The 12,856-nt window shown below is 38.0% G+C and overlaps 1 protein-coding gene across 5 annotated transcripts in view; it reads left to right on the top strand.

Moving 5' to 3' along the window:
* Positions 1-10,596, top strand: part of carm1 (coactivator-associated arginine methyltransferase 1) — a 78,202-nt gene extending 67,606 nt beyond the window's left edge. Inside the window, exons 14-17 of one of the 5 annotated variants that reach the window (XM_057861011.1) lie at positions 2,440-2,543; positions 6,776-6,804; positions 8,500-8,611; positions 8,684-10,596. In XM_057861011.1, the coding sequence (XP_057716994.1) occupies positions 2,440-2,543; positions 6,776-6,804; positions 8,500-8,611; positions 8,684-8,851 (413 nt within the window). In that variant the 3' untranslated portion in view covers positions 8,852-10,596. The remainder of the gene's footprint in view (positions 1-2,439; positions 2,544-6,775; positions 6,805-8,499; positions 8,612-8,683) is intronic. The other 4 variants (XM_057861006.1, XM_057861009.1, XM_057861008.1 and 1 more) reach the window with 4 other exon arrangements.
* Positions 10,597-12,856: the final 2,260 nt, after the last annotated feature.

Genomic DNA, 12,856 nt, shown 5'->3' on the forward strand with positions numbered 1-12,856 from the left:
CATTAAGATACTCCTCAAAGGTTTTCAGAACACTGGAGCTTTAATAAGTTCATTTTGCCTCTTAGTTTTTGGCCCAGTGGTATGAAAACATTTGGTCACGTCTGTTTAATTCTCACAGATTTGTCCTGATACAAATTACTAACACTGTTTGCACATTTACCTCGTAAGCCTTCAATTTCACCTGTCCTCCTCCAGTTGCTAGGTGTCTCCACCCTCACGTCATGTCCTCTGTTAAGAATAGTCATATCGTGATAGCAACGCTACTGATACTACGTAGCATGTGTATTTAATCATGTTTGGTGTATGACTTCTGTTCTTTCATTTTTTGTCTGGCTTTAATTACTGAATAATGCAATAAAATAAATAAAAAGCCAAATTCACCGCCATAATGAAGAATGGTGGAAAATACTCCTATTGTCTTATTTTTTCATTGCATCTGAGCTGGAGAAGGAGAAAAAAAATGAGTACCCTTTACCGCTAATGTCATCAAATCAAACACACGTCTGTGAAATGACCGCTCTTACCTGGTGACCTGTTACATAAAAAGGTGTGGAGAAATATCTCTTCAAATCCTGTCTCTCGGGATGTACAGCCCATACTAATTGTCCGAAGTCACTTTTCAAATGTACGATGAAATGGTCACTAACTAATGTAATTTACATGTAGAAAACAAATTTGACACTCAAATCGGGCTGGCTTTTACCATTTCATAGTTATTCAATCCAAAACAATGAATCAGGGAACGTCCACTATTTTTCCAGTAATTCTGGTTCTGGCAATACAACCAGAATTGGTCATGTCTAGATTTCTAGCGCTGCTTTAGCTAGTACATGTTGACAGAACGGTCAAACAGCAACAACAGAATTGAAAGTCTACGGATAGCATGCTAGCAGACTGCCAACATCTGCAGCTCATTTTGGGTGTGACATCTTCCAATAGGACATTTTTAGTGGGCGGGACAAAGGCAGCTGAGATAGGAAGACTTAATTTATATCTAATTTCATGATTAAGCCTTTTCTGTCACTTTTTTGGATGGGTTGGTGTCCAAAATGTGCTCTGCTATCATTTTAAATTCACTGACTTTAGTATTTTATAGCACCTTTTCATTTTTTTTTTTTTTTTTTTTTTTTTTTTCATTTCCAAGCTGAGAATTGTTGCTAATATACAAAGTGGCTCTAGCTGCTTATCCTGGCTAATGACGATGTCTGCTGTCAGACATCACTCTTGGTGCCCACATACGATCATCAGGCCTTGTAGTTTGGCCGCTCCTCTGTTCCAAGATGCTCGACTTCACTTCACCTTCTTTTGTTATCTCACACTGTAAACATGAGGAGCAGCAATCAAAGGAAATGTGTTGTTTGAGCTTGGCATTAATATAACAAAGACTTTAGTTTAGAGTCTCTAAATCAATATCTTCATTTCAAAAAAGAAAACTTCCACAAGCATCCAGCAATTTCAATGAAACAATAAACAACTTTGTACTGCCAGTAAATATACAGAACAGACTAAAATATCTACTGCTTTCTCATTTCTACGGGCACAGGCACCATGTGGAAATGTGAACAGAAATTCAAGTCAGTCATTTTACACCATAAATTAGGGCTGTCAAACGATTAAAAATCGGGCACAGGCACCATGTGGAAATGTGAACAGAAATTCAAGTCAGTCATTTTACACCATAAATTAGGGCTGTCAAACGATTAAAATTTTTAATCGAGTTAATCACAGCTTAAAAATGAATTGTAATTAATCGCAATTCAAATCTATAAAATATGCCATATTTTTCTGTAAATTATTGTTGGAATGGAAAGATAAGACACAAGACGGATATATACATTCAACATACTGTACATAAGTACTGTATTTGTTTATTACAACAATAAATCAACAAGATGGCATTAACATTAACATTCTGTTAAAGCGATCCATGAATAGAAAGACTTGTAGTTATTAAAAGATTAATGTTAGAACAAGTTATAGAAATTTTATATTAAAACCCTCTTAATGTTATCTTTTTAATAAAATTTGTAAAATTTTCAATCAAAAAATAAAGTAGTAGCTCGCCATTGCTGATGTCAATAATTACACAATGCTCATTGTGCTTAAACCCATAAATTCAGTCGCACCAAAGCGCCAGCAGAGGGAGACAAAAACACAAGTACCAAGTGCACATGACACTGTGCTGTCATTTTAATCTGTTTGAGCGGGGCATGTGTGTTAATTGCGTCAAATATTTTAACGTGATTAATTTAAAAAATTAATTACCGCCGGTTAACACGATCATTTTGACAGCCCTACCATAGATATGTAGTTACATCTTTTCTTTCTTGTCTCGCCTTGTAAACCCAAAACTATGATGCCATTGGAGCAACTTTGATGCGGTTGATGTTTATCTCTGTTAATATTGGTCATTGCTGTGTTTCTTATCGTCCTATCCAGGAATGCCTGCGGCTTATGACCTTAGTACAGTCATTGGCAGTGGCCCATCAGTCTCTCACAACAACCTAATCCCTCTAGGTACGTCTTTCTCCGTTTTGCCCACTGTGCAACGCTAGACAGCATTGTGACATTTTTGACGAGGCTCCCATGTAAACACAGAGCAGCAAACAAAAATTATGGCGTTGTTCCTTCAATAAATTTTCCCACGAACAAAGCAATTCAGATTACTTAGTGGAAGGTGCCCCTTGAGAGAAAATTCTGATCTTAGATAGGAACTGTATTGAGAATATTGCGCAGCTGTGTTTGGGAAATTGACATTTTTTCAAAATAATGAAATTCAGATGACTTAGTGGAAGGTGGCCCCTTGAGAGAAAATTCTGATCTTAGATAGGAACTGTGTTAAGAATATTGCGCAGCTGTGTTTGGGAAATTGACATTTTTTCAAAATAATGAACAGGTTTACATTGTTAAACAGTCACCCAGTAAAAGGCACATCTCTGTGTTAAGAAACATTTTTCAAGCTGCTATACTGGAATCAATGCGAACTTCAGCTTTTACAAGATTACCAGTACCTGCACTGACAAAAAGCCCCACAGCATGATGGAACCCCATCAAATTGTATTGTGGGTAGCACGTGTTTTTTTTTTTTTTTTTTGAATGCTGTGTTCTTCATCCTCCATGCATACCGCCACTTGTTATGTCCAAATAACTCCCTTTTAGTTTAATGACTCCACACTTCCTTATTCCAAAATTTAGCTTGTTTGTCCAAATGTGCATCAGCATAACTCAGAGGACTCTGTTTGTGGCATGCATTCAGAACAGGCTTCTTCAAAATTGCTCTCCATACACCATCTCCTTGTGCAAAGTGCGCTGAATAGTTGAACAATGCACAATGACACTATCTGCAGCAACCTCATGTTTTATCTTTGGAGCTAGTCTGGGGGAAGGTTTGACTCTTCAGACCATCCTTCACCTCTGTTTATCTGAGATTTTTCTTGGCCTGCCACTCCAGGCCCTAACAAGCCTGTGGTCTCCTATTTCCTCACTATATTCCTCAAGGTGAAAACTAACAGCTGACACCTCTTTGTATCCTTCCCACAAACCATGATGTTGAATAATCTTGGTTTTTAGGTCATTTGAGAGTTGTTTTGAGGCTCTTTAGAGAAGATCCAAAGAGGAGAAAGAAACTGTCACCGTAAATACCCTTTCTCATTATTAGTTTTACCTGTGTATGTAAGACTTGGATCGGCAGGTTTACCAATGCCCCCCCCCCCTCCCAATAACTAGTGTGAAAGGGGTGCCCAAACTTTTTCATACCACTGTATTTAATGTTAAAACATAGAATGTGAGTTTTGGTAGTCTGTGACATGCTCCTACAGTTTATTTCTACATTTATTTCTAACCATAATAGTTGCAAAAAAGTCAGTGAACGCTGGCCTTTTGACTTTAGATATAAAGTATAAGGGCGTTGGGAGGTTTAGCCGTCTTACTTGTTTATGACAATGCTTCAGAAGGAGTTTAAGATAAACAAAATAGCTACAGAAATCTGTCCTGTCTTAAATTATGTCCTGAGACAGGCTATTTAAAATATGAGTCCTGAACGCAGAAAGGACAACACGCGAACCCCCAAAGACAAGCTTTACGACAAACAGGGGGCTAACGCAAAGTAAGCAAAGCCACTACAGCTGAGCTATGCCATTGTTGAGCTGAAGTGTTGAAACTTGTGGTTTGCTAAAGGATGTTTACTATAGCACTAGCACTGCATTAGAGTTGTTCGATATTATCGGCTACTCGATAATATCGGCCGATAAAAGCATTTTAAAATCAGACCGTATAATATCAACGTCGGTATTTCGTTAGCGGTTTTTGGCCAATATGCATGTCGCCTTCAAAGTGCAGCAGTTTAACACAGCAGTTATGTCTCCTACCTAAGATGCTTGGGATTTGTTATGTGAGCGGACCATTTTCATTCTTGGTGCAAAAATTAAATGAACAATAAATGATTGAAAAATAAAGAATTATACCATAATATGTTAAGTCCATGACTGTATGTATGTAACAGTATCGGTTTGACCTTTTATCAGATTTTTGGACGTGGACAATATCGGGGTATTGGTTATCTGTTAAAAAGTCATCATCGGACAACTCTACACTATATGACATGTAACTATGAACAAAACGGCTGACTGCGAAAGGTTGTTTTGCAGTTCTTTTTTAACTTACTAATGTCGACTTGATTTCCATCATTTGACCTATTTTCAAATGGTGATTACCAAATAATGGAATAAGGTAGAATAAAAAGTCTGGCAGTTAATATATTGGCTTCAAATTTGCTAACATCTGCACTTTGAAGGACAAGATGACAGTCATTTTTGATCGAATAACCACTTTAGATGGGCTCTAATTGGCAGAGAATGAAAACGGCATTGGGTTTGTCACCTATTTCATATTCTGCACTTGGCTAGCTTTCAAATGACTAGTTATGCATTATGTGCAAAGGGAATATTGGGTGGACATTTAAATATTCGAAGTATGGCACCTAAACGTGAAGAGCTAGAACATCTACTCTGCAACTCAAATATTGACTTTCTTGGCCTTTCTGAAACATGGTTGACACTTTCATTATCAAATGCTGTGAATACCATGCCTCAGTATAATGTGTTTAGGAATGATAGGAAACATGGAAGGGATGGAGGAGTTCTATCGTACGTCAAAAACACCTTAAAATGCAAACAGATTGAAGGGTTAGAAGACACCTAACTTGAGTGTGTTGGTGTAAATATCTCACTCTCAACTATGTCATTTACAGTATACTGCATATATCGTAAACCAACCACTAAATTAGATTTTTATGATAAACTAAAATATCTTCTTAACCATCGTAATCTACACAAAGAGATTCATTTCATTTCATTCGTTTATTTTAGGCCATGATTTTCCTTGTCAAGACAGCAAATATATACGCTCATATAATCATATAACAAAAAAGAGCAGCCAAACTAAGCAACATAGCAACATCAACTACATGCCTGAAAAGGAGTGGGAAGAAGAAAAAATATTTAATTCCCCCCCATTCTCATCTAATTAAGCACCAAGAAAAATCTTGCTACTTCCTTCCAAATATGTAGGCAACCAAAAATCAGTTCAAACAGTTTTGTACATATACATTTTTGTAACAAATTTTGTCCCTTGTGATGAAGTTACCACAGGTAACACCCAAACCAAAAACAATTTCATACCAACATGGTAAATGAAAGTAAAACCATACCAACTATGGTAAAGGCCACACACACAGGACAAACAAATTATAAACGGCAACAATAACTATACCAACAATGGTAACGGACAATAAGCCAGCGATGGTAAAAAAACACAACCAGCACTCATACCAAAACAACTTATTGATGTAATTAAGACCTGTGAGACCTGATACTGTGACCTCTCACTAAGGCAGTACTTCTCAAATAGTGGGGCGCGCCCCCCTGGGGTGGCGCAGAGCGATGCCAGGGGGGGCGCATGTGACCTCTGTATCAAATGGTCAAAAATGTACCTTGTGTGTATTTTTTACCGTTTGGATGTGACTTTTTTTTTTTTAATTCAGGCAAATTGATGCGCGTCAAGTCTTTTCTGTTACAAACAAAACAATGTTAATAAAGTTATACTTTATTATAAGTTGATCTATGTTACTTTTTTCTTTATTAGAAAAAAAGGACACAATGTTAGGCAGATGTGTATTTATAATAGTAATTTTATAGACAAATGATACTATTTACAGTGGCGGCAGAGAGTTTGGGGGGGCGCGAAACATTTACGTCTTCCTTGGGGGGGCGTAACAGAAAATAATTGAGAAGCACTGCACTAAGGTGTCTCACTACAGATTTAAGGAAAAATCCAATCCACTGAGGCAGTTTGATAAGTAGTAAAACTTCCACTTGTTTACCTACTGTTGATGTTGTATTGCTGCACTGTTGACAGCAGTACCCTAGCATTAAAATATTGAAAAGGCAGTTAGTTTTGTTTGGTGAAGTGAACATGCACTGATTTATATGGTTTTTTTTTTTTTTTTTTTTTTTTTTTTTTTTTTTTTCCAATCCTTTGACTTGAGGTGTGTTTTTTGTTTTTTGTTTTTTTTTAACCATACATATTTGTTCCATGGTAGTGGTCTTATTTTTTTATACTCAGAGGTAGGGGTGTGACAATATATCGAAATGGTGATATATCATGATACTTTGTATCCCAAAAAGTTATCGATACGCTCCTGCCAAGAATCCAGATATCGTTTTAAAAAGGTGTCACTGTTTAAAAAAAAAAGGGGGGGGGATGGGGGACCAACAAGTTGCTACCAATATCTTCCACCATGATAGTGTTTCAGTTAACTATAAGGCTGCATTGATGGTGCTCGACGCCCAATCATTTAGACAGGGAACGTTAGTTCATTCGAAACCAGAGCATTTACAGTTATTCTGTCCGATTTTCAGGGCATTTACAGGTCACTTGCTGTTCATTTTGGGGCATTTACAGGTCATTTCCTGTTGAGTTTGAGTCTCTGCCTATTGATTCGGGTGATTCCCAGGTCACTTCCTGTTCTGTAACTCAAAATAAACTGGAAGTGACCCATAAAATACCCCAAAATCAACAGGAAGTAACTGAAAATCAACAGGTAAATTACCTTAAATAGCACAAAATTACCTCATTACCTGGCGTTGGCTATCACTGACGGCCATAGATGTTCAATCTGTTTGAAGTGGGAAGGATGGCAGCGAATGAACATTCGTTCATTCGCTGCCATCCCTCCCACTTCAAATGGATTGGACGTCTACAAGTGATAAACTCATTCTAATTCACAGCAGAAGCTTGTGTTTCTGATCATTAGTTGTTTGTAGAATATCCTGGAATGATTTCCTGACCAATGTATCGATAATCGTCGTATCGTCAGATCCTCGTTATCGTGAGCTTTGTATCGCAAAACGTATCGTATCGTGAAGTACCAAGAGGTTCCCACTCCTACTCAGAGGTGTTAATATGGTCTTAAAAAGCATTATATTTGCTTGTCAGAAATGTGCAGAGACCCTGAACTTGACTGACGCATCCCCTCCCTTTCCTCCTTCTCCTGAGTCCTCACAAAACAAAAAACATAAAATTTCGGTGGTTTTTGGGCTCGGGCCTGCAAATCGAGTTAATTGATCGGGCTTGGGCCGATCTTCACTCTAATCCACAATAACGTAAATTTACATTCAAATAATCAGGTAATTTTCGGCAAACTACCCGTTTTTGGGCAAAAACTAGTAATTTAAACATTTCTGCATCCATACAATTTTTTTTTTTTAATTTTATATAACTTCTCAAACTTAAAAACAACAAGGGCCAGATAGCCGGCAAGATGTGCTAAGGCAATAGCGACATCGGAATTCAGCCTAAGTAAGTTGTGATTGGATGTAGAAAAATGCAAAATTTGCGTTTGTTGCGTAAAATTCAGATGATTCTGCATGCTTTCCTCAAGTATTAAGTTTCTTATGTGAAAATTGAGTGATTTATTGGCTTTTGAAAACTTATGTCAAAATTGCACTAAATAAAAAAAAAAAAAAAAAAAGTCGCTATTTTGGCCTTATATGTTAAATATTGCTATTGATTCTTAAATTATTGGTGATTATCTCTGCATTTGGTGATTTTTGTGCATCTAACGTAAAATCTGAGAATTTTATAGCCATTTTAAATTTTGTTATACTTATATAAAAAATAATCAGGATTCTGTTAGGGAACGACTTCAAATTTTTTGATGCCGCTGGTCATGGAGACTCATAATGTATATGCCTAAGGGAGGTGTCTGTTTTAGTTTAGTTGCTAGGGGCTTTGGTTTTGGGGGGGGGGGAGAATTTTAAGTTTTTGAAAATAGGCCCCCTACGGAGTGGCCCCGCACCCCGTTTCCCGTCAACTGATAGTGAAGGTTCAGAAACGCTGAAGGCTTGTTCTGCTTGTGGTTTTACTGGTACTCTGGTGAATTAAGATTTTGATGTGACAACAAATAACTTTTCATTTTTTGTGTTTTTTTGGGGGTCGCAGTGAACACGAGTATTGTGAACCACACCCACTCCAGGATGGGCTCCATCATGAGCACAGGAATTGTCCAGGGTATGTCCAGTTAATAATCAACACAGTACAGACACCCACATTGGTAAGCAACACAAATTGATCAGGCCTACAGTATGAGGTCGTCCTGAATGTAATGCTGTGTTCTATTTTTCAGGAGCCACAACCGGCCAGTCAGGTCCCAGTAGCAGTGGTAGTATCTATCCGGTCACCAACCAGTTCACCATGGGGGGTGCTGCAATCTCGATGGCCTCTCCCATGGTCTTCCCCAGTAACACCATGCATTATGGCAGTTAAGACGAAGACTTTGCAAAGACCCCTTTAACCTGCCCATCTCTGCATGACAAAGACGTCCCTGTAAAGAAGAAAAAAAAAAAACAACTCAGCCCGTGTCTCTCCAAAATGACCCAAGGACCATAGCCAATACCAAATACAGTGCTCTCCTGCCACTTAACTCCTTGTTTAACATGGTCATTCTCTTATTGTCTGTCCATTTATTATGCATCGTCGTTGTTCAAGCGCACTCATATCCGTCCAACTCATTTTAACGTGGCTGAAATGCCCCCCGTGTAAGGCCGTCACACACAAATGGACTGATTAGCTGCAGTAGTCTTCTTACTTGCATCATATGAATTCATTCTTAATTTCTACTTTTCTTATTGTCACGAACTATTTTTTTGTGTTTCTCACGCAATCAGGAAAAAAAAATGTACTACACCAGCTGCAAGATGAAGTTCTGCTCCTAGTTCATAATTACATCATGTTCAGAACTCTTTTAAAAAAAATTTTTTTTAGTCTGTTCTTTACATCATGCCGTGTCAAGATAGTAAGAAAAAAAATGCACCATGTTCTCTGGTGTATTTGTAACAGGGAAACATATATCTTTAAATGTGATGGATTTTGTTTGTTTAGTCATATCTGAACTTCTTATGATCCGTTAATGTTAGGTTCTTGATATTTCTGTTTGCAGACTTTCATAAAATTAGTCTTGATGCACCTAATATGGATCACACGTTCATTAACGTGTATGCTGAGCCATGACATAAATATGCACGTCTTATATTTTCTTTGTCTGCTGTAGATTGTGTTTGGACTTCTCGTGACGACCCGGAGCGAGCAGTACATTCAGCCCCCAAATCCCTATTCTTTCACTGCCAGCCATTTTGAGAGCAGTCGACCCGTTCGCCGGCTATTTTAGAACATTTAGACTCATTTTTAAGACCTACGGAATATTTTGTTTTGCGGTTATCCGTACGCCAACTCTGTCAAATAAAAAAAATGGACTCTTTCACCTGAAAGCAAAAAGATGAATTCTTCCTTTTTGCGTACTTGAATCAGAACACGGCTGGATTGTGCGGTTGGCATTTTTCAAGCAGTTTTATACAGGTAGTCCCCAGGTTACAAAATACTCGACTTATATGATTTCGACTTTGACGCCGGAATCCCGTCCCCCATTTTGTCTCCAGTTGTTTTTTAGTCGGATAAACCGTACCTTATTGTACCTCACAGTATCATATTTTTAACTTTATTAATATGACGTGTTCTGTCCTCACTAAACATGAAGTTGTTGAGTTATACAGACACCAAACAATTGTGCTGTTTGAAGCTTTTTACTTTTGACAATTTGTAAAGCTGTAACACACATGTACACTTATGTTCAAAACAACATGCATTTTAACAATAAACCACGTGACACAAAACAATTGGTGTTCATACGTCCATCTAATCTGATCAATATGTAAATTTAGTAGATTAGCCTTATTTGCCTAACTAAAGTCTACTATCTTGTAGCAGAGCTGCAAATGCTAATGCATTTACAATTCTCATTGAAAATTGCTCACAAATAACTCCACAAACTGTAGCTCTAAACTTAATTACAAATGCATACACAAACCATAGACTTAATAATGTATTGATGGGGTGCGGGGGCGATAAATAGGGGGCCTGCATTGTTGGCGAGGCCGTCAAAGCTGACCAATCACAAATGGAATCACAAAAAGCTTTTTTCGTTGGAAATTCTTGTGAATAAATGCTTAAATCCCTGAATTTTTTTTTACAGATATGGACGTAAAACAGTCTCGATTCTTGGTTAAAGGCAAAGAAAAACCTGCAGTTAGCATTTAATTAACGTAAATATGTCGAAGTACAAGGCTAGCCTGTTAGTGATAGTAGCTAGCGGCCGCCTTATGTAAACAGAGCTTTTCTGGTGAATATTTTTGTCAATAAATGCTTAAATCCCTGTATTCTTTATAGATATGGACGTAAAACAGTCTCGATTCTTGGTTAAAGTAAAAAAAACTGCAGTTAGCATTTCTTTCATGTAAATATGTCAAAGTACAAGGCTAGTCTGTTAGTGAATGTAGCCAGCAGTTGCCTTATGTAAACAGCTTTTCCGGTGAATATTCTTGTGAATAAATGCTTAAATCCCTGTATTCTTTATAGATATGGACGTAAACAGTCTCGATTCTAGGTTAAAAGCAAAAGAAAAAAAGAGTCCAATTAGGATTTGTTTTATGTAAATATGTCAGTGAGTACAATGCTAGTCCGTTAGTGCAGTGTTTTTCAACCTTTTCTGAGTCACCGCACGTTTTTACATTGGAAAAGATCTCGCGGCACACCACAAACCAAAAATGTTCTAAATTACTTTCTGTACAGTATTTAATCATAAAACAATTTCTGAATATCTATACTTAGTGTGAAACTTGAGCCTGTTTAGATGAATTATCAGACGGGGACTTTAGCAATGTCTTTAACCACATTAAGGCCGAACATCTCGCTGACAATGGCTTTGCAGGCAGGTAGTATTAATGTCTCTGCCATACTGTGGGACTTTTTAAATTTGGCAACAAGTTCAGCAACAAGGTATGCTTTGAGGGCTTTCTCATTGACCTTTGTAGTTTTTCTAAAAAAAGTTGCCAATTTCTCTGTTTTCACAAAGGCTAACAAAATAGTCCATCAACATGTTCTGAAGTGACGTTTAAGCTTGCTTGACACCAAGGCGCTATTTGGATAGCTGCTAGTGTCGTGCTCAAGAACTGCTCGTACTTCTAGCCATCAGTCACCTTGCTGTCCTCGACAACGTGTTTGTTGGAATAAAATGCAGGGGGGAGGAGTGACGGTCCTCACATATGGATAAAATGGAAAGGACACTTTCGTGTATATCGGACTTGACAAGCCCGATCAAATGTAGACAGTAGACATGCTGGGTTCCACACTGTCGTGAACAGCAAGGTGGCTGATGGCTAGAAATCCGAGCAGTTCTTGAAAGCGACACGAGAAATACCTTGCTCATCTGCACACAACTGCAACCTTCTACCAACAAAAAATGCGGCATTGGATAATTTCTCGCGGGACACCTGACGATTTGTCACGGCACACTACTGTGCGTGGCACACCAGTTGAAAAACACTGCGTTAGGGAATGTAGCTAGCGGCCGCCTTATGTAAACGGCTTTTTCGGTGAAAATTGTTGTGAATAAATGCTTAAATCCCTGAATTCTTTATAGATATGGACGTAAAACAGTCTCAACTCTTGGTTAAAAGCAACAACAAAAAAACGTGCAGTTAGCATTTATTTTACGTAAATATGTCGAAGTACAATGCTAGTCTGTTAGTGAATGTAGCTAGCGGCCACCTTCCGTAAAAAGAGCTTTTCCGGTGAAAGTTCTTGTGAATAAATGCATAAATCCCTGAATTCTTTATAGATGTGGACGTAAAACGGTCTCGATTCTAGGTTAAAAGCCAAAAAACTGTGCAGTTAGCATTTATTTTACGTAAATATTGTGAACTATGATGCCAATGCCGTAGCGGCTAATTTCTCCAATTGATTTTTTGTTTTCACGTTTCAAAATGCATGCATGGTACGAAAAATATAGTAATTACCTTGAATCCTCGAACAAATCACTCCTGAGACAATCCTTCCTGTTTGTATGCGGTATGTTCATACTTTTTCAACAGAAATCTGGCGTTATATCGCTGTGTGCATGTGTTTGTCTATAGCTCCTCTTGATGTGTGCGGCCCCCTACTTGAAGGCAAGGCGCAGTGCATGACCTGCACAGATCTGACCCGTCAATACCATTATGAAGTCTATGCTCAAACATATATTAGCTGAAGCAACTTACAGCCTTAGGCGGGCCAAACCAGTGCGCAGCAGTCCTTTATCCATGTTAAGAGTCTGCTCCTCGGGCCATGTCTAAACCTAGCAGGTTTTTTTTTTTTTAAATATTCTTTCAAACCGAGGATCCTGCCCTAATACGTCAGGAAAAAATAATTACGTCCACACCAGCACATGTGTAGAAAAAAAAAAAGCTTCCACAGCCAGCCGCATTAA

The sequence above is a fragment of the Corythoichthys intestinalis genome, chromosome 16, assembly GCF_030265065.1.
Source record: "Corythoichthys intestinalis isolate RoL2023-P3 chromosome 16, ASM3026506v1, whole genome shotgun sequence".
In the NCBI taxonomy this organism is placed as follows: domain Eukaryota; kingdom Metazoa; phylum Chordata; class Actinopteri; order Syngnathiformes; family Syngnathidae; genus Corythoichthys; species Corythoichthys intestinalis.